Source organism: Lissotriton helveticus, chromosome 7 (assembly GCF_964261635.1).
Source record: "Lissotriton helveticus chromosome 7, aLisHel1.1, whole genome shotgun sequence".
NCBI classification, from domain to species: domain Eukaryota; kingdom Metazoa; phylum Chordata; class Amphibia; order Caudata; family Salamandridae; genus Lissotriton; species Lissotriton helveticus.
The window spans coordinates 1,959,546,480-1,959,566,954 of NC_136068.1; the positions used below are offsets into that span (position 1 = coordinate 1,959,546,480).

Genomic DNA, 20,475 nt, shown 5'->3' on the forward strand with positions numbered 1-20,475 from the left:
AATTCCGGTCCCACCCATACAGCCGGACATTCCTTAGATCCCATTTTCTCTAATCTAAATACAATCATCCGCTCCCCTGCTTACCAACTAGTCGGTCTGACCACTATCAGATAAACTTCACTCTGACCCCTCCATACGACAAGAATACCTCTAATAACGCAAAAGGAACAGGGGAAACACCGAGAAACTGGAAACAGTTAGACATCGACAAATGTAATGAATGTCTTGATGCCCATAAACCAATCCTAGAGCAAAAAGTTGCCCCCCTCGCTGAGACCGGTCATAACTGGATTCCAGAAGCCATTGACACCCGCCTCCCCACCATAAAATACAAAAGAATCTTCCATCGGTAAAACGATTCTATAAAAATTTTAAAAACTAGCTGCAAGATCCTTGAAGGAAGGTGGAGGTGAGACTATGACCAATCAATCAAACAGGCCTATAAAACAGCTTTGAGCAAATATCACAAAGAATGTAAACAAGCTTGCGCCACATTTGTGAATTTAACCATCTATAATGCGTCTAACTGTGCAAAAACATTGTTTAACACAGTAAAAGAACTTGCCGGCTCGGACACCTGAGCCAAACCACCAATATTGACCCAAACCAAATGCAAGGAATTAGCAGCCTTTTTTATAAATAAAGTTGTGGGAATATATGAAGAGATTGTCTCACAAGAATATGTACATGATAGCTCAGCGAGCTCCAATGCACCTATGCCAGCGGCACCTCATCCCCCTGCTGTGCAACAAAGCAGTCAAAGCGACGCGGACTACGTCCTAACTGACTGGCCCCGCCTTACAACGGAAAATGTGGATGCACTTCTGAAATCAATTAAATATGGATCACCGAAGGACCCACTTCCAGCCAACATTCTCAAACAACTAAATCACTCAGTGCTATCAGTCTTAACCCATCTTTTAAATGCATCGATTAAAGAGTCAGTGATTCCCCCCACATGGAAACACGCCATGATTCACCCACTATTAAAAAAGCCAAATGCAGACCCTGCCGATACCAAAAACTATTGTTCCATATCATTGCTTCCGATTCTATCAAATATTTTAGAAAAACACATTCATATACATCTGACGCAATATGTAGCAACACATCACTTACTCCATCCCTCACAGTCAGGCTTCAGAGCTGGCTTCTCGACTGAAACCACCCTCCGAGGTGTTACGGAAGCTATCCGCCAGAATTTAGATAGAGGAGAAACAGTGGCTCTCATCCTGTTAGATTTGAGTGCCGCTTTTGACACCATCTCACACACTGTGCTCATAAACACACTGAGCGAAATAGGAATAGGTGGAGCAGCTCTCAAATGGATTCAAGCATTCCTTTCAAACACAACTTTTCAAGTTTTTCCCAGAACGCTTGCTCCAAAACGTACTCTTTTGCACATGGTGTACCACAAGGCTCCATCTTAAGCCCGCTACTATTCAATCTCTACGTAAAACCTTTAGCGGAGCTGGCTGAAAAATCCGGGCTGTCAATCTACTCCTACGCAGATGACTCTCAAATCATGTTTTCACTATCTGCGCAAAACCCCAATGACACCTCCACACTCAAGACAAGACTAACTAATATAGCAGCCTGGATGCAATCTAACTTCCTAAAACTGAACGGAGAAAAAACAGAGGTACTAATACTGGGAAAGCAAAAAAATCTTTGGAGCCTTCAACATTGGCCAGACAAAACGGGCACCTTTCCTACCCCCGCATCACAAGTGCCAAACCTAGGTGTACTCCCTGATGACACTTTGAGTATGCATGGTGATTCAGTAAAAGTCGCGGCCACTTGTTTTTCCATCATCAAATGGCTGAGAAACATCTGTTGGATGCTACCAGAAACAACAAAAAAACTGCAGTCAATGCCTTAATTACCTCTCGGCTAGACTATGGAAATGTTCTTTATGTTGGCTCAAACGAGCAGATTATCCACAGATTACCGATGGCCCAAAATGCGGCAGTCAGACTTTTATGCAAAGTACCAAAAAGAGAATCGATCTCCGCATTCCGACGTAAACAACACTGGCTAAACATTGAAAATCGAGTGAAATTTAAAACACTCACCTACATGCACAAAATTAAATCTGGAACAGCCCCCAACTACCTCTGCACTTTGGCCAAACCCTACACTCCATCCAGAAATCTACGTTCAGCCTCCCACGGCCGTTTTTTGGTCCCTAAATAAAAAAGAACACGAATAGGAGGAAAACCCTTCACATATCCAGGGCCATCTTACTGGAATTCCCGCCCAGTCTCGCTTAGAAATTAAACAAGCTTCTCCAATGTCCGTACGTTGCTTAAAACCTGGCTGCTCGATAAATAAGATGCCCGGCTCCACCTTGTCATGGCTTCTCTCTATGCGCCGGGAAACCCTTTCTGGGTAGCTGTTGGGCAATATAAATTCTAATAATAATAATAATAATAATAATACAATGTATGTAGATGTTTTGTTATGAACAATGTGGGAATATTATGTAAATAATATTTAGGACGCTACATTTTTTCTCGATGATATTCCGGTTTCCAGACTCTGAGAGCGAAGGGTGAACACTCGTCATAGCATGATGACAGTGTTTCTTCGGATGTACGACGTTACAACGTGTACTTTTACAACGCGTGCCGTTACTACGCAACTTTTACAGCGCAAGTCGTTACAACGACTTGCGTTGGGGGGGGCTGGATAGTAAATATTTTAATTTACTATTCCAACCCCAGTCCCCGTGGATAGTAGGGAAGGAGTTGGATAGTAAATTAAACTATTTACTATCCTGGAGCGCCCCCCAGCGCAAGTCGTCGTAACGACTTGCGTTGTAAAAGTTGCGTGGTAACAGTACCGCGTTGTAAAACCTTTGTTGTAAAGGTTGTTCCCGTGTTTCTTCAAACATGTTTTTATTATGATCAGTGCAATGATCAAGGTACGGTGCAACGGTACAGGTGAATTACCTTCCGCAGGCGATTATCCAATCGTAGTACGAAACCAAGGCATTAACAGCGATCATTATCCAATCACAGGGAACTCACATTGCATGTTACCACAAATGAAGTGTAAAAGATGCACTAAAGAAAAGCAAGCAGAAGAGAGTAAGCCCATTATTCTACTTCCAGTAAGAAAACCCCTCCCCCCATCAACATCCCCACAACAATCGTGCGGGGGTGGGAAGGGCACAGGAGAGCGGCAAAGATGATTACATTGTTTTGCAACTGATTAGGGTTTCTCTGGTTCATATGGTGAGTAATGTGCACTAACAGCCTTTGCAACCAGTAGTACATTGTGGTGCTTGACTTTGCAAAGTGCGTTGAACACGCAGATTCCTGTAGACAGCGCCTGGAGGACAGTGCATGGTTAAATGAAATTTGCCCCGACTCCGAGTGAAAAATCAGTGCAAACACTATTTGTACCCAATTCAGATCTACCGCCGCACTTAGAATAAGGCTGGTCCTTGAGCACCAGAAATATTGTTGATTCAATTTACAGTGTCACTACATTCTACAGCGGTTCCACATCACTATTTCAGTTTTAGTTTGTTTGTCCTTGAGAGCGGTAATGTCCTTATTCCAGTGAACAGACTTTCAGGGGAAAAAATTGAACTATGAGATAAGAACAGTCTTCCATGACTCTCTACAACTGGTCAAGTTCCCAGGGATCTGAAGTGTGTTTCTATGATAAGGTTCTCTTCCATCTTGTAGTCTAGAGACAGAAAGAGTAGAGTATTGTTCAACAGTTGTGAGTTGACTTCCTCCTCTGCTGTCCATGGACCATGGAATAACTCTCAGTGACATCTCTCTTTAGGACGATTTTAAAAGCTACTCCAAGAAGAAGGTGAGATGGATCTTCCTGTCTGCTCTCCTGGGCCCTTCGAGCGGGAAGGAAGACCATCTGATTGCAGCTCTCGAGAACGACATCATCCACCGAGCCATCATGGATCCAGAGTACAAGGTAGAGACTTCGGTATCCTCACCGTCAGCAGTGTCACGGAGCCAGAGGGCTGTATGACATTACAACGCATGCTAATACATCGCAAGCCATTACATCGCGGTTTTTACAACGCAAGTCGTTACAACGACTTGCGTTGGAGTGACGCTGGACTTAGGAGTAGTATCATTTACTATTCCAGCTCCAGTCTACATACAGTAGGGAAGGTGTTGGATAGTAAATTATACTATTCCTTGTCCTAGAGCGCCATCCAGCGCAAGTCGTTGTAACGACTTCCGTTCTAAAAACCGCGATGTAACGACCGCATTGTAAGCGACGTTTCCCAGCCAGAGTACAAGGTAGAGCCTTGAGTATCCTCACCATCAGCAGTATCACAGCAGCAGCATTCTGGAGGGGGGGTTCTAGATGTTCAGTTGTCCATACTGAACGACTCATTACCAATGCCCCAATGACCCCAGATCGGGCACATACGGCAGCATGCACTTGATAATGGATTACAATTTATATTCAAATTCCACACGTTCTCTCTGCACAAATCACTCCAGGTAAATCTTCTGGACATTTTTGCCGGGACAATACTGTGAATACTTCTTGTAGATCATGGAGGGTGAACCAGGAGGTTTTACATCGTTATCTAACCGGTGGAGCTTGTCATGTTGCGGTAATAAACACCTAATGCTGTATTACTATTAATTACAAAAGCGATATTACCACATTATTTTATCAAAAATCAAATCAAACAAGCTTATTAGATTACTTGAATAAGATAATCATAAAAGCACATTAAAATTTAAATGGAATTATCAGACCATAAAAGTCAGTTAAAATACAATCGTAGCATGATTATAAAAAGTAGAGCCGATGATTGCGTTGTGCTCATTATACACTCACATCATAAGAGATTTTCTACATTTAAAAACATTCTTTACGAACACAGTAACAGATGCGATAACAAATTCTCATTCTAGGGATTGTAAAACCAGAATAGCGGGGCGACATTGTCTCAGACTGAACGTTTGAGGCACCGGAAGGATTCACCTCCACCTCTGTACAGACTACAATTTGGAAAAGAATAATACGTGCATGGTCGACTGCACAGATATATCGTCGCACGGGCCTTTACTCAGCAGTCTCGACCGATCATTCGGTTCTGAGAAAGGTATTGATCTATGAAAGGTGCCCAGTCTGAACCGTGTTAGCAGGAATCTATCATAGTCGCCTGGAGTCATCCTTATGTATGACTGTATTTTAAAACTTGTCAAAATGCGATGGTGCGCTTGAACTGTTACTTTTGTTAATTCGGTGCTACATCTTATTTCTTCCACAAAGCGCAAGCAACTATTTTTGAAATATTTCCCTGGCAGTGTGCACAGGGTGGTGGGGTCAGTATAGTATTCTGGGTGGCCTAAATTAAACATAAAGGGGCATATTACCTAGCAATAGCGATATTTATTGCTAAGCAGGGGTAGCGGGAATAATTTTATCGCCGCGCTACAACGATTTTAATCACTGAGATACCTTGCTATCCACAAGGTTTATCTCAGAATCGATAAAAATCATTCGAAATGCGTGAATATCGCTGGAAATACAGCGATAATCACACATTATCGTGACAATGCTCTTAGCCATGTTATCCACCTCCCATTGGATAACATGGCTAAGAACTGCTCTGGGCAGGTGTTAGCTTTTGGAGATATTCGCGCTTACCTTTGTAGGTAGTAGGAGATAGCGATGTTAGCAACTGTTTTCAGTCGCTAACATCTTGGCACTCCCACTTTGCATGTCATTAGCGATAAATATCGCTGACATGCAAAGTGGGCCCCTAAATGCCCGCTATCGCCTATTAGCTGTCGTTAACTGGTGTTACGACAGCTTGATATTAGGGTGATCAAATTATCGCCGCTGTAGCGGGAAAAAGTCCAGCTAAAGCGGTGATAAGGGCCCTTGGTAATATGCCCCACAGTCTTTAACGTACTCCAGCCACCTGATATGAATAGCCCCATCTACCCCTCAGCTGTCACCCAGGATTTGGCGATTAAGTGTCGTCTTGTCTGATGTCCAAATCCGATGCCACAGGAGGACTGGCAGAATTCTTATAATATCAGCTTGGTATGGCATACCTAATATTGTGTGACAAATGAAGGTAGAAGTACTATCTGGGATGGCCAGCAAGAACATAAAAAAACTGTTTTCAGCAATCTGTAAGGTGTTAACATCGTCATAACCCCAAACACCCGTGCCATAGGATTGCAACACATTTAGCCTTGTACATTTGTAACAGTTCTGCCAACGGTCGCCGTCTACCTAGTTTCCTGCTTAAATTTGATAGGGAAGTTAGTGCCTTTGAAAATGCCAGCCTCCTGGCCTTGACTGCCTGAGTCCAAGTCCCCATCCGGTCGAACAAAATCCCAAGTTAAAAAAAAGTTTTTGTGCATTCAATCCACTTGGTGTCTGAAAAAAGCACTGCTCTCATTACTACCTGCCACGCACTTCATTATCAATGTCTTCGAGGGGTTGACAGTAAGACCCAAATTAGACATAAAATTTGCAAAACTAGGAACTACCCTCTGAAGCCCTTGCGAGTGCCTGCCATAAGGACCGCGTTGTCCGCGTACATACGTGCAGGTACTGGACGTTTCCCTACTAACGGTCGGTCCTGGCACTCTTGCAACGAAACGGTTCCTAAGTCATTTATGTAAAGCGTAAAAAGGAACGGAGCCAGGACACAACCTTTCTTGTCTCACTCCTCTCGTTACATTAAATTGTTTTGTGCACTCCCTCCCGACCCCTTATACAGCCCCAGGTAAAGCTGCCTCAAGAAGGATATTAAGGAGTCGTCCACCCCCGTCCTCTCTAAAATCTTCCACAGTTTATCGTGGATAACGCAGTCCAGTGTCGCAGGTAAGTCCATGAAGGCCAGGAGTCGCCCGCCCCTTTTTGCCTTGATGTCTTTGCCTATCATGGTGTTTAAGTTCAGGCCTTGCTCCACTGTGCCCAGACCCTTACGAAAGCCATACTGTACATCAGTCCTGAAATCTGGTTAACAAGACTCGCCCTACAACTTTGACCGAGGAATCCAGCAACAAAGATGGCCTGTAGCCTGCTGGAGGAAGACTGTCCCTTTATTTCCGACCGGAATGCACGCTTTCATTGTGAAGAGAAGAGGCGCAGTTCATTCCTGCACCACGTGGCACCACCTCAAGGTGCAGAGATTAACGGAGGCTGTGCCCCCAAAGTCGACTTCCGGCAGCCTTTCTGTGTCCGAAAGACCAACACAGAAAGGCTGTTGGAATCCAACATTGTAATCCCTCGGGCAGAAAGAGTCACCTTTGGGATCACTGAAGTCTTTCTGACTGTCGGACGGGCTCTCCGAGCCCGTCGGATGGCAGTCAGAATGGCCAGTCAGAGGGGCATATTACCAAGGGTGGCGATAGGCAATTATCGCCGGTTTAGCGGCCGTTTTCGGCCGCTAAGCGGCGATAGATCTATCGACCTATTAGCAAGCTGTCGCTAACACCAGTTACCGACAGCTTTTAGGCGATAGCGGGCATTTTGGGGCCCGCTTTGCATGTCAGCGATATTTATCGCTAATGACATGCAAAGTGAGCGTACCCAACCTCTTAGCGACTGAAAGCAGTCGATAACATCGCTATTGCCTATTAGCAAGGCAGGCGTAGCGATGGAAATATTCCCGCTATCGCCAAAAACCAACGCCTGCTCAGACCAGTTCTTAGCCATGTTATCCAATGGGAAGTGGATAACATGGCTAAGGGCATTTTGTCGCTAATGCGTGAATATCGCTGTATTCTCAGCGATATCCACGCATTTCGCCGCTATCGCTGGATATTTTATCACAATGGAGAAAAACGTTGCTAATAGCATGTTTTCTCCGCTAACATATCCAGCGATAGGCAGCGATAAAAAAATCGTCGCTAAGCCTATTTAGCGATAATTATCGATACTTGTTGGTAATATGCCCCAGAGTCCTCTCCGACTGAAACCATCCAAATGGTTTGGTTGGAAAGGAATCCGACCCGCTGCTTATGATGAGGTCTGAACAGGTCTGAGTGACAGTCGGAGCCATTTCCGACTGCGTCATAATCAGCCCCAAAATATGAGAAAAGAACCACTACATAAAAAAACGAAATTGACCGAAAAAACAGCATTCACCATAATTGTTGTGAGTCCCTTTCACTCCTGGGCCCAATGCAGTGAACCGCCTGTGCTAAAAATAGCTGTGCCCGTTGCGGCTGGCTGCCTGCTCTGCCTCCCTCATGCCTTTCACTCAATGCCTGACCACCAATCAGATCTTGAATCAGACTCTGCCCCTTTCTGAAGTAAGGTGCTCACACACTCTGCCCGTCTCTTTGCAGCAAGGATGCTCTCAGCTCTAAACCAGCGAGGACAGTGAGCGGCCACGCCTCTTCAGTACAGTAAGGCAGTCATTATTGAGATGGAGTGGCCCCGAACACCTTTGGGCCCCAGTGCCACTGCACCTGCTATACTGAATAAAAGGGTCATCGATTGGACTTATAAACATGTTGCTCGCCAAAGGCAAGCCCGTCTGCGCCTGTCAGCGCACGGATTGCGCCTTGCGCCAGTCCCCCTGGTCCACCCAATACACTAATTTATTCAAAAGAATGCCTTCTAAAATTTAGCACAGGAGTGTGCGATCCCCATATCAGGGATAGGTCGATTGGGTCTGTCCGCGGCATAACCTGAAGGAGGAACTTATGGAGGGGCAGAACATCGTGTCAGGGCGAGGCAGGGGCCCTCCTCTTCCGAATAATCCCAGTGTGGGCACTATGCTTGCGAAAGAGAACAACAGGGTCATTAGCCGTGTGCTACTCACTGTGAGGTCGATGGCCAGACACAAATACCAACTTGAGTGTCTAAAACAGACAGAAGATCCGGATGTACTATTTCTTACAGAGACCTGGGTCAACGATAGCAGTGACCCTGATTGGAACATCGCTGTCCCTTCAGGCTATACAGTTGCAAATATCAGCCGAGCTGAAGGAAGGGGGGTGGTTTAGCCATAATCCACCGATCCTTGCTTACTCTGCAGGCTATGCCTGAGAGCCTGGAGGGTGCTTCACTTTGAAATATGACAATACCTCCTCGTTCTCTGGCTTACTAATTTATAGGCCCCCTTGCCCTAGAGCCCCATTTTCAGCGGCAATCCAATCCCACCTAGAGAACTCCCTGGAGCACAAATATTATACTATTCTGGGAGATTTTAACTTTTACTTTGAGAACACAAATAACCCGGAGACGCTTAACCTCCTGGACATACTCTCCTGTCATAATTTGGAGCAGATTGTGAATGAACCTACTCACAATGCGGGCCGTACCTTGGACGCTATCTGCACTAATATGCCTCATGTTGCAAAAAGCAAGGTAACGCCAATGGTATGGTCTGATCACTTTGCAGTGTTTTTCACCATTCTGCTCACCAACTCCTCTATTAGAAGGAGACTTAGGTCCCCCCCAGGAAATACCGGGCTTGGAAATCAGTCACCAGGTCAGATTTACTAGGTGCTCTTGAGGAAAGAGTAGGGGCCTACCCTGATGCCAACCAGGCGGCTACGGCTTTACAAGTCAGCCTTCCTAATACGGCCAACCTGGTAGCGCTGGAGAAGGCACTTAGAGTGCTGCAGAAACGGGTTTCCTCTCCTTGGTATTCGTCAGATTTAAAAATGGCCAAAATTAAGTGCAGACAGAAAGAGCGGGTGTGGAGAACGAAATATGACCCATCCCACAAGAAAATCTATTGTGCTGCACTAGAGGACTATAAGAACCTAATCATTCAGGTGAAAACCTCCTATTATTCTAAGAAGATCCAAGATGCTGCCCACTCTAGTAGAGAACTATTCTCCACTGTTAACACCCTTCTGAGTTGTCCACGGGGCGCTAGCTTTTAGCCAGACAAAGCATTTACGGATAAGCTGGCGTCCTACTTCCAGAATAAGGTACAATCCGTGTATAACGATCTGTCCAGAGCAGCTAATAGGATACAGATCAAGCAAGATGGGCACGGCGGCGCCTGCAGAGCACAAAGTGGCTTTTCACTGTTTTCCCCTTTGGACGAGAATACACTGGCTGACTTGCTGTTGAAAACCAAGTCAGGCTCTCCGATGGACCCTTGTCCACCTTTCGTGCTCCATCTGGCACCGGCAGAGATAAGTGCCCTACTATTGCCGGTCTTGAATCAGGTCTTGAGCTCGGGAGTCTTTCCATCAGCTTGGAAAAAGGCCTGTATTCGCCCCCTGCTAAAAAAGCCAAAGTTAGACCCCTCCGATGAGAAGAGTTATCGTCCCATCTCCTGCCTTCCGCTGCCAGCTAAGCTGGTGGAGAAAGCCATGAATGGGGAGTTATCTTCCTATCTCGAGACACACCATATTCTCGATGGCACCCAGCATGGCTTCCATGTAAATCACTCCACGGAAACGGCCTTACTGATGACAGCGGAGGAAATTCGGAAAGGGATGGATGAGGGAGGCAGAGTCACACTGGTTCTGCTGGATCTAACAGCGGCCTTCGACACCGTAAATCATGGGGTACTCATCCAATGGCTCCAGGATGTTGGTGTCGAGGGCCCAGCGTTAGATTTCCTCACCTCCTTTCTATCTGACAGGGAACAAGTCATTGTCTGGAATGGCCATCAGTCAGACAAATTTTCCCTCCCAGGAGGAGTCCCTCAGGGTTCGGCGCTATCGCCCACCTTGTTTAACATTTACGTCTCCCCTTTGGCAAAGATAATAAAGAACCTGGGCTTCAAGCTAGTGTCATATGCTGATGACACTCAGCTGATCGTCTCTGTGTCCCACTCTGTGGATTCCAAGGCTGATGATTTCTCCGGCTGTATGTCGGAGGTCATGGAGTGGATGAACTTGAACTTTTTGAAGTTGAACACAGAAAAGACGGAAGTCCTAGAGTTTGGACAGAAAGCGTCTATCTGAAACCAAAGCTGGTGGCCCACACCAGCGGGAGCCTGTCCGGTCCCAGTGGCGAAAGCAAGGAAGCTAGGGTTCATTTTCGATAAAGATCTGTCCTGGAAGCCTCAGGTGAATCAGGTGGTCTCTGCCTGCTTCTTTACGCTTAAGGGGCTACGAAAGATTCTACCGTTTATTCCATATCATCTTAGGAAATCTGTCATAATCGCTACTATCTTTTCTAGAATAGATTATGGCAATGCCCTCTACTAAGGAGCAGGGTGCGCTCAAATGGCCAAGTTGCAATCTATTCAGAATGCCGCAGCCAGACTACTTCTCCACCTGCCTAAATATCACTCCACCTCACAGGCCATCAGGCAGCTTCACGGGCTCCCAGTTCAGGGGAGTGCCTTGAGACCTCTTCGGTGATAAGTGCACTATACAAGAGAATTTGACATTTGACATTTGACAGAGGCGGATTGACTTTAAAGCACTCTGTTTGGTTCACAAAGCATTGGCGGGAGTGGGGGCCTCTGACCTTCAAAACCTATTCCCATGGTACCAGCCAAACCGATCTTTGAGGTCTGCCTCTGAAGGGCTGGCTTTGGTCTGTAAGATCAATAGACAACGCTGCAGAGGGAAGGGTTTCTCCCCTCTGGCCTCTAGGCTTTGGAACTCTTTACCACAGCAGTTAAGACGAATTTCCAACCATAGGCTGTTCAGGAAGGAAATCAAGACGTGGCTTTTTACTCTATAGGACATTGGCCAGCAAATATCTTAGTTACCATGTACAGTGCCAAGACGCCTCGGCATTAGTGCGCTTTAGAAATACATTCACTCACTCACTCACTCAACATGTTGGCACTGGGTACAATCTGATTACCTATTTTTAAAACGTATTCTTTAAAAGCACTTGTTTATCCCTAAACACTAACTCAGTTTGTGGGAGCCTGTATTATACTCAGGGAAACTGTAATTATGTGTTTCGGTAGCCCTGGCTCTATCTGCATTTTCCACATAATCTGTCATCTGCTGCATGAACTAAACATTTCATCAAAACATATTGGGGCATATTAACAAGATGTGCGTTACAAAACGCACATCGCACATTTCACTATCGCCAGCTATCGCCGGACTTTTTCGCTGTGTTAGCGCGTTATCATCAACGCGCAAAACATAGGCAATAGTAAATCCTGCGATAGCCGGCGATAGTGAACATTAGCGCGTGAAAACAAGCGTTGTTGTCACGCGCTAATGTGGGCCTTGATAATATGGGGGGGGTGGATTCAGCTTTATGATCCACTCCCCCATGTTATCAATGCCTAACACCTGATCAGAGCAGGCGTTGGGAGATCTGCGATAAACAAGTTTATCGCAGGTCTCCCTCTCCCAACGCCTGCCTTGGTGATAGGGTGTTACCACCTCCAACCACATTTTACATGTGGTTGGACGTGGGAACGCCCACCCTGCATCCCATTAGGGATGTTTCTCGCTGACATGCAAAGTGGGCTTGTGGCAGGCGTTGCAATGCCCTCGTTAATAGGGCGCTGGAAGTGAGCGGCGATACTTCAGCTTGTTAATATGCCACATTGTTTCTAGCTCAAATGGAGCAAAAGTTGCAAAAACGTGGCAACATGTGTCCCGGCGCAGGGAAAGGTACTTTGCAAAGGTTGACTGGTCGTCTTTCAATCGATTATAGTTGTGTTTGGGCTTTTAACTGGTGCAAATTAAGTAAAATTGCCCAGACGGTGTTACCATGTGTAGAAATGTCACAAAAGTAATAATATTATCACCCCATGTGCTGCGTTATGCCACATAATTTCCCCTTTCTTGCTGCATCATTTAGTCAACCCTACCGCATAATTTGGTCCGCCCCTGCCACACAATAGCAGTGGCCTCGTTTACACTGTATGCAGTACAATCTTAAAATAATGACATTTATACCCACAGTGCTTTCTGTTTCAGGCTGCAACCTCAAACTATAAATACGCACGTCACTATTTGCCGCTGCGTCAGCCAGGGTTCAGGGCTGTGACTCTGCTTACAATAGAAAATGGAGTTTTCATAAGTGAAAGAGTGCACTTCTCACTGACACGACTCTTATCATAATAATGAACATGTAGATAATAGAAATGATTCAAATGTCAATTTTAAGTAAACACGTTCATTTGCTTGTTAATTAAAGGGAAATTCTGATTATGAGCAGTAGTTGTATATCTACTTACATACCTGGTTCTGTTCGTCTGAGCTATTTTTTACTGTGTAGTATCTTTTTATCAATTCTACAAGGACAAGATCTGTTAGAGGAATATGATGTTGATCTGGATTTCCCTTTCAATTAATTATCTGAAATTAAGAGTCAGCATCATATCAATAAAGAAAATAGACCTATTACACTACTTACTTAACCCTTTAATAACCCTTTAAAAATACTAATGGAAGGGGGGTCTTCGAGCAGAATGGTGTAGAACATAATGTTATTAGAGAATTAAATGAAAGGAGAGTGAAAATGAGTATAAATGCTGCAGAAGCAAGGTAGATTGAGATTGCAAGAAGAAATTGAGGAAAGATTTAGAAGTTTTAAAATACATCCCAGACTAAGGGCCTCATTACAATGCGGTTGCACCGCAATCGATAACTGTCGGTTGGGGTCGGGACCGCATCTACTGCTGCAGTCCGACTGACGCATTACAATTCATGCCGTCGGAGGCAGCAGTCGGAGGGACCGCACAGTACAGGGATGTTCACAAACTGCCATTTCTCAATGAGAGTTTGTGCTGCGGGCCGTTTCCACCCGCCGCACAAGCTCCCATTGAGAAATGGCAGTTTATGACGGCACCATGTGCGGTCGCATCCAAATATTGTGGTAAAAACCGCCGACTTGAAGTTGGTCGGTTCCCGATCCGCAGCAATGTCGGTTGGAGGCAACTTCAAAACTTCAGCGGACATGTAAATGTAAATGTAAATGTAAATCTATCGGTATTTATAGAGCGCACAGCTACTTCCCTGAGGTAGTGTCCCGGCACTGTCCATATACCGCTTAGGAACCCTTCCTGGTTTTCCCTGTGAGTGTCCACTCCTGGGCAACCCCCAGGGTGAAGCCAGGCATCCCAGCGCTTTTGGGGCCATTGTGGAGATTAAGCAAGCTATTGCCCAGAGTTGCAGAGTGGGACCCATGATTAGAATAGGCACTGAGGCGAGAATTATCAGGTCCGTGGAAATTGAGCCCAAGAACCGCCAAGGCGGGGAATTGAACCCTGGTCCCGGGCTAGACCTCTGCATCAGGGTCTGCCGCTCCAACCATTTGAGCCACACTTCATAATTAGGTCCTTAGAATTAATCAAGAGAAAAAGAGAGTGATTTGAATATTGTGTTAGAAATATAAGGATTGAGAAGCTGCAGAAATGATTGAATTGAGTGAGTTTAGGTATAGTTAGCAGAAATGATATGTTGGGTAATGAGTAATGACTGTATATTTGGGGGCATTTATCATGTCTGTTGAGTGCACTTCTCCCGCCCCGCCAAGGCAAACATCTGCTTCGCTTCATAGAAGTGAGAGCAGAAAAACTGCATGTTTGCAGCTCCCTTTGTCCAAAAGCAATGCCGGCTCCTGCAGGAGGCGGGGAGCCAGCAGGGACTAGTGCCCATGACCCAAGGGATGGGTCCCCAGCCAAAAATGGCCGGGGAGGGTGGGCCACTCAGCCCCCCTCTGTTTTCTCAATTAAAAAAAGTCTGGGCCCTGGGGATGGGGTCCCAGGGGCCAAAATCAGCCTGGGAAAGGGGGTCGCACAGCGCCCCTCTTTTAGAAAAATAAATTTTAAAAAAATGTGGATGGGGTCCCCTGGGCTGAAAATGGTCTCAGGACGGGTGATGCTCAGCCCCCTTCCTTTAAATTCAGTTTAAAAAATAAATAGAAGTGGCAATGCCCCGGTGGATGGGGTCCCTGGGGCCAAAATCAACCTGGGAAGGGGGTCGAATGTCACGCCTCCCCTTTAAAAATAAATAAAGGCCTCACCCCAGGAGATGGGCTCCCTGGGGCCGTAATCGGCCTCAGGAGGGGGCCTCGCGCCCCCTATAGTTTTCAATGTGTTTTTTTAAATTCCTCAGGCCCTGGGGGATGGGGTCCCCTGGGCCCAAAAGGCTCATGGAAAGGGGGGGCCACACAGCTCCTCTTCCTAAAACAAAAAAAATAAAAGAAACCGACAACTTGCAGGAGGCCTCAACCCTTTCCTGCATCACTCTGCAAACGCACCTCTTGGCGCACTCTGGGTTGGGTATGAAGTTACCTTCACTGGTGAGGGTCCTTAGGGGCCAACTAGCCCACCAGGTACCTCCAGTAAGCCCCACACAGTAGGATTGCAGATAGGTGGTCCAAAACCACGCCCCTTTTTACAACACCCTGCAAATGTGCCTCTTGGCGCACTGGCAGTGGGGCAATGAGGTCCCCTTGTGTCCTGAGGACCCAAGGACTGCACTGGACTTCATCCCCGAAGCTGCAGTGCGCACGGAGGTGTGTTTGCAGAGTGGTGTAGAAAGGGGGTCTGGCCTCTGACCACTCTCAGCAATCCAGCTGTGTGGGGCTTATAGCGGTAACAGAAGGGCAAGGTGGCCCCCAGGGACCCTCCGAAGGCATAGGGACTTCATCCTCAACCAAGAGCGTGCCAGGAGGCGTGTTTGCAGAGTGGTGGAGAAAGGGGGTGGGGCCTGTGTCCACCCCTCAACAATCCCACTGTGTAGTGCTTACTGTAGGCTTGTTGGCCCCCAAGGACCCCTAGCAGCGAAGGGGTCTTCAATTCCCATCCAAGAGCGCACCAAGGGGTGCATTCGCAGAGTGGTGGGCAGAGGGGGAGTGGCCTGCTATGAGAATTTATCAATCCTGCTTTCTAGGACTTATTGGAGGTAATATGAGGGGTAGTTGCCCCACAAAGATGTCCTTGGGGGCCACCAACCCCTCCTCTTACCTCCAGTAAGGCCCATACAGTGGGATTGCTAAGAGGTTATAGTTTGTTTTAGCCTTTAACAAACCTTAGAAATTCACTGGGAAAAACACAGGTTTCAGGGACGTTATAGTTAGGCTGACATTTCACTCATACAAAACCATAGAAATTCAGCAGTTATAGTGAGCTGAGCCAACAATAATTTGCGCCCCGCAATGCACTGCTGATGACATCACATATTACATCACTTGTGACATGGTCAGTGACATCACTGATGACATCACTCATGACATCTCAAATGACATCACTGATGACATCACAGATTACATCATCCACTTAATATCTGATGCACCTCCTCACACACTAATATAACCTTTCATACTCCCACTCTAAAATACAGACTACCATTGTCGAAACCATACACACACCAATACCAATTAGTACATACCCACTCACTGATTCATAGGTCCAAACACACATCCACTCACTCACCCATACAGTTACTCATGCACACAGTCACTCACCAATACAGCCACTGTTATAAGTACTCATATACCCGTACAGACACTCACCCATAGAGCTACTCACACACCTAGTCAGTCACCCAAAGATTCAATCACACTGCCATTTACTCACCTAAAAGAAAGTGGGTCGTTTCATTAGTGGTGAAGGATGTGGGTCCTTCACAAGAAACTAGTCCGCAATCCTCTGAGAACCACGCAATCTTTTGTGGCACGTGACTCTCTCAGGATAGCAAGGCAGAGCAGTCCAAGGCCTCCTCAGTGGAGGTGGTGCCCGCTTGTACTCCAGTCTTCAGGCACATGCTTGCCTAATTTCTGTCTAGTTACCCTTTTGTGTCAGAGGGCCTTTGATCCTCCAGCAGACCAGCAGAGTAATCAATGTGACCCAGTAGTGTGAGTCAAAGGCCCAAATATAATTAGGAGCCTGTTGAGAGAAAAATCAATCTTGAAGTTCATACCTGAATTCAGTATCCTGACTTAGCATAATATTGGTGCGTCAACTGAGTCCCTTGGTCTAACTATGGTGAAACTGCAGTTTGGGGAAGATTTCGAGATTTTACCGATAGTTTATAACACAACAAAGCACTATAAATACTATTATAAAGCCTGCACAAGTCAACAACGATCCACGAAGGGTACCCTCTGGTAGAGCCTACTCGTGCACAGGTCCTTGAGTGAGTTTGAGGGTAGTCTTAAACACAGCCCCACACATGTGCACACAAGTGTGTGCATGTGTTCACATTCAACCAGCCTAGAGCTTATTACCGTAGCGGCAATGGGCCGTATCATAAAAAAGTCACACCTGTAGTTAGCAATCCGTATTCCATTTGTACAGAGCTGATAGTGACTGAGCCTTTGGTAGTGAGACTCATCCACAGCAACAGTCCATGAACCAGGGTGTCCAAGAAGAGAATAATCCAGTGGGGATCAATAGGCAAAACTCATTTATCAAAGTACCCTTTCTTTTAGACCCAAAACTCATTAAGATAAATTCGTAGAAGGATGATATTTTGAACGTTGCATATGTAACCTTCTCCTATATGATCACACTGTGGCGGGATGACGTGGTCTTCTGATACGGTCATGTTTGTTTCTGCAGGTCCGATGTATTCAGGTACAGAAGATTCGGTATGTTTGGGACAGCTCGGAGAACCGGTTCACGAAAATTGGGTATGGTTCGTTTTCTCTACACAAGGAATTGATGAACTGTTTGCCTCCAGCCATAAGCTTGTATTATGGAAGTGGGGGAGGTTCAAGCATCCTATCGCCTCGGGCATCTTAGACCTGTTAGAGCCCGGCATAGGGTTGAGCCGGAGTCCCGGCTCCTGCAATGGAAGGTCACATAACTCCCAGGAAGAACACAAAAGTCCTACCCTCTTCAAGGCCTGTTAAAGACAATCCTTCTGTGCCATCCAGATAAAGACTGCTAAAGTAAACCATGTTAACGATACGCCTACCTGTATTACATCTGTTTATAAAGCAATATATCCTCTTTTTCTCTTTGGTAGACCCACTGGAAACTTCTCTGGCTGCCTATGAGAAGAGCATCAAAACACACAAGATGATGGACGGAATGTTGCACAATGGCAAAACATTCACCCCCAGTCACAGATCTGGGTTTAATCCATTGTTATTTTGCTCACCAAGCAACCCCAGTTCAGACATGGCAATATGCAAATCAGGCTTGACCCTGTGCCTCATGGGAAAAGTCCAGCCCAAACTTTTCTCTATTCAGAAGTCTTCATGCTGATTGCAGGGAGTTTTCCCAGGAAAGCCACACCTCCTGAGCTCAGGCCTCACCTTTAAGTCTTGAAGGCCCTTGGGCATATTACCAAGCAGGGCGATAGGCAATTATCAAACGGCCTCTAAGCGGAGATAATTCTATGGCTCTATTAGCAAGCTGTCGCTAATAGCAGTTAGCGACAGCTTTAGGCTTTAGGCGATAGCGAGCGGTTTGGGTCCCACGTTGCATGTCAGCGATATTTATCGCTAATGACATGCAAAGTAGGCGTACCCAACCTGTTAGCGACTGAAAGCAGTCGCTAACGTCGCTATCGCCTATTAGCAAGGCAGGCGTAGCGATGGAAATATTCCCGCTATCGCCAAAAACTAATGCCTGCTCTGACCAATTCTTAGCCATGTTATCCAATGGGAGGTGGCTAAGAGCATTTTGTCGCTAATGCGTGAATATCGCAGTATTCTCAGCGATATTCACGCTATCGCCGGAAAATTTATCGCTTTGGAGATAAACGTTGCTAATAGCACGTTATCTCAGTGATAATTTCCGGCGATGCTTAGCGATAAAAAATTCGTTGCTAAGCCTAGTTAGCGATAAATATCGCTAATCGTTGGTAATATGCCCCCCTGTGTTATGTATGATCACATCAGGTCCAGCTCTAGACTTCTTGATCTGGGAGGGCTATGCTGCCCCTGAATATGCAAAGGTGAAGTGCGCATAAATCAACAAAGGATTCTGGGGGGTCTGCTGTCAAGACACTGGCAACATCTGTCCAATATGGACATGTCTTAGAAGAAAACATTAAATTTCTTGGATCCATGACTGTTGACCATACACAGGGCCCATTCTATTGTCTGCGAATCTTAACTATCATCTCATAGGAGCTGCCTGTTGTGTTTTCTGCTAAAGTGGGCGTGTCCTAGGATACTCCGCTGTTCTGTTGTGGATGGTAGCAGATAGATGAGATACCATGGATTATTAGGAACAAAAATGTAAAGGGATAGGCTTTTGATAAATCACCTTCTACCTGAATATCTGATGTATTTTAATATGATGATTTTTTAATATTGTAATGAATTTTGAATTTTAGAACTGTTTTAAATTTCTGTATAAATCTTAACTCTATTTTTATAAATACATTTTTATCTGTAATGCTTTTATGACTATGTCGAATAAAGCTTGTTTGACTGACTGAGATACCATCAGCTTCCATCTGTGCTGGGCGACTTCTGTTTACACATTGCAACAGTGTCACTGGTCCATAGTTGAAAGATTTAAAGAAACTTTTACAGAGATGTAGTAGTTCTCCTCAGGGGTTTCTGATAACATAAATGACAAATTGTGCTTTCTTTGTCTTCAAAAAAGTTTACATAAAATACACAAAAAGCATAGAATGACAAGAACCCCATGTCTTTAGGAAGTCCTGCAACATCCTTCCCTAGTATCTTGTCTGGAGGCCAATGGCGACTGGTAACTCTTGAACATGGTGGGGAATAGTGTACTTGCTGCGGGTACCTTACTGTTGTTTTTGATGTTTCTAAGCGACAGCGCGACCAACAGTATTGGAGCATGGCACAAGGCAAAGTATGTCGAAGAGACAAGACATAATATAAAGAAATAATTTTAAAAATTAACATAACAAAGAAAAATGTACTTACCTCAGCAGTCGATCTTCTTTACATCCTTTGAAGAATGACCTGCCTTATTAATATATATTAAGCAGGCGCTAATTTGAGACCCTCTGTAATTGACTGTACTAACAGCGATGGTGGCTGCAAGTGACAGCACGCCACCATTCCTATGACTGGATTCCAAAACTAAAAATGTTTTTCTATTTTAGAACTCCCCCCCCAGGCTTTCAGCATGATTTTGAATGGGAAAGGGGTCCTCAGGGGTCTTTAGCTCATCAATGGCTTGTAATTGTAATTGCACTGGTAAACTATCAATAAATCCCTTTTAAAATTGGAATGGGGAAGGGGAATCCCCGTTCATAGCCCACCTTCTGCTCCTGGTCCCCTGTCATCTTGGTCTTAGTTCCGGTGCTTCTTTGTCCTTCGTCTGTCCTCATGCATCAGGTCTTCTGGTGCTACTGGCCTAGGTTTCCGTGACCCTCCTGGTCGTCCTAGTTCTTCTAGTCCTCCCGGTCCCCTGTTCGACCTTGTTCTTGTCCATCTGACATTGGTCCCCTCTATCATGGTCCTCCTGGTAATGCCCTTCCTGGGTCCGGTGTTTCTCATCCCTGTGGTACTCGTCCTCCTAGTTCCCATGCTGCGTGTTGCGTGTTACCCTGGTTCATGTCGTTCCTGTCACTCTGGTTTAGGATTCTCCTGAGCCGGGCCCTCGCGGAGCATCTGATCCCAGCCCCACTGGGCCTGGACGTCCTTATCCTTCATATCCCT

General features: G+C 45.7%; 1 protein-coding gene across 1 annotated transcript in view; it reads left to right on the forward strand.

The window, feature by feature from the left end:
• LOC144770984 (putative cation-transporting ATPase 13A4) overlaps nt 1–20,475 on the forward strand; it is a 1,004,626-nt gene that overhangs the window by 200,453 nt on the left and 783,698 nt on the right. Inside the window, exons 3-4 of the mRNA XM_078655851.1 lie at nt 3,802–3,948; nt 17,438–17,508. Coding sequence (XP_078511977.1) covers nt 3,802–3,948; nt 17,438–17,508 — 218 coding nt within the window. The remainder of the gene's footprint in view (nt 1–3,801; nt 3,949–17,437; nt 17,509–20,475) is intronic.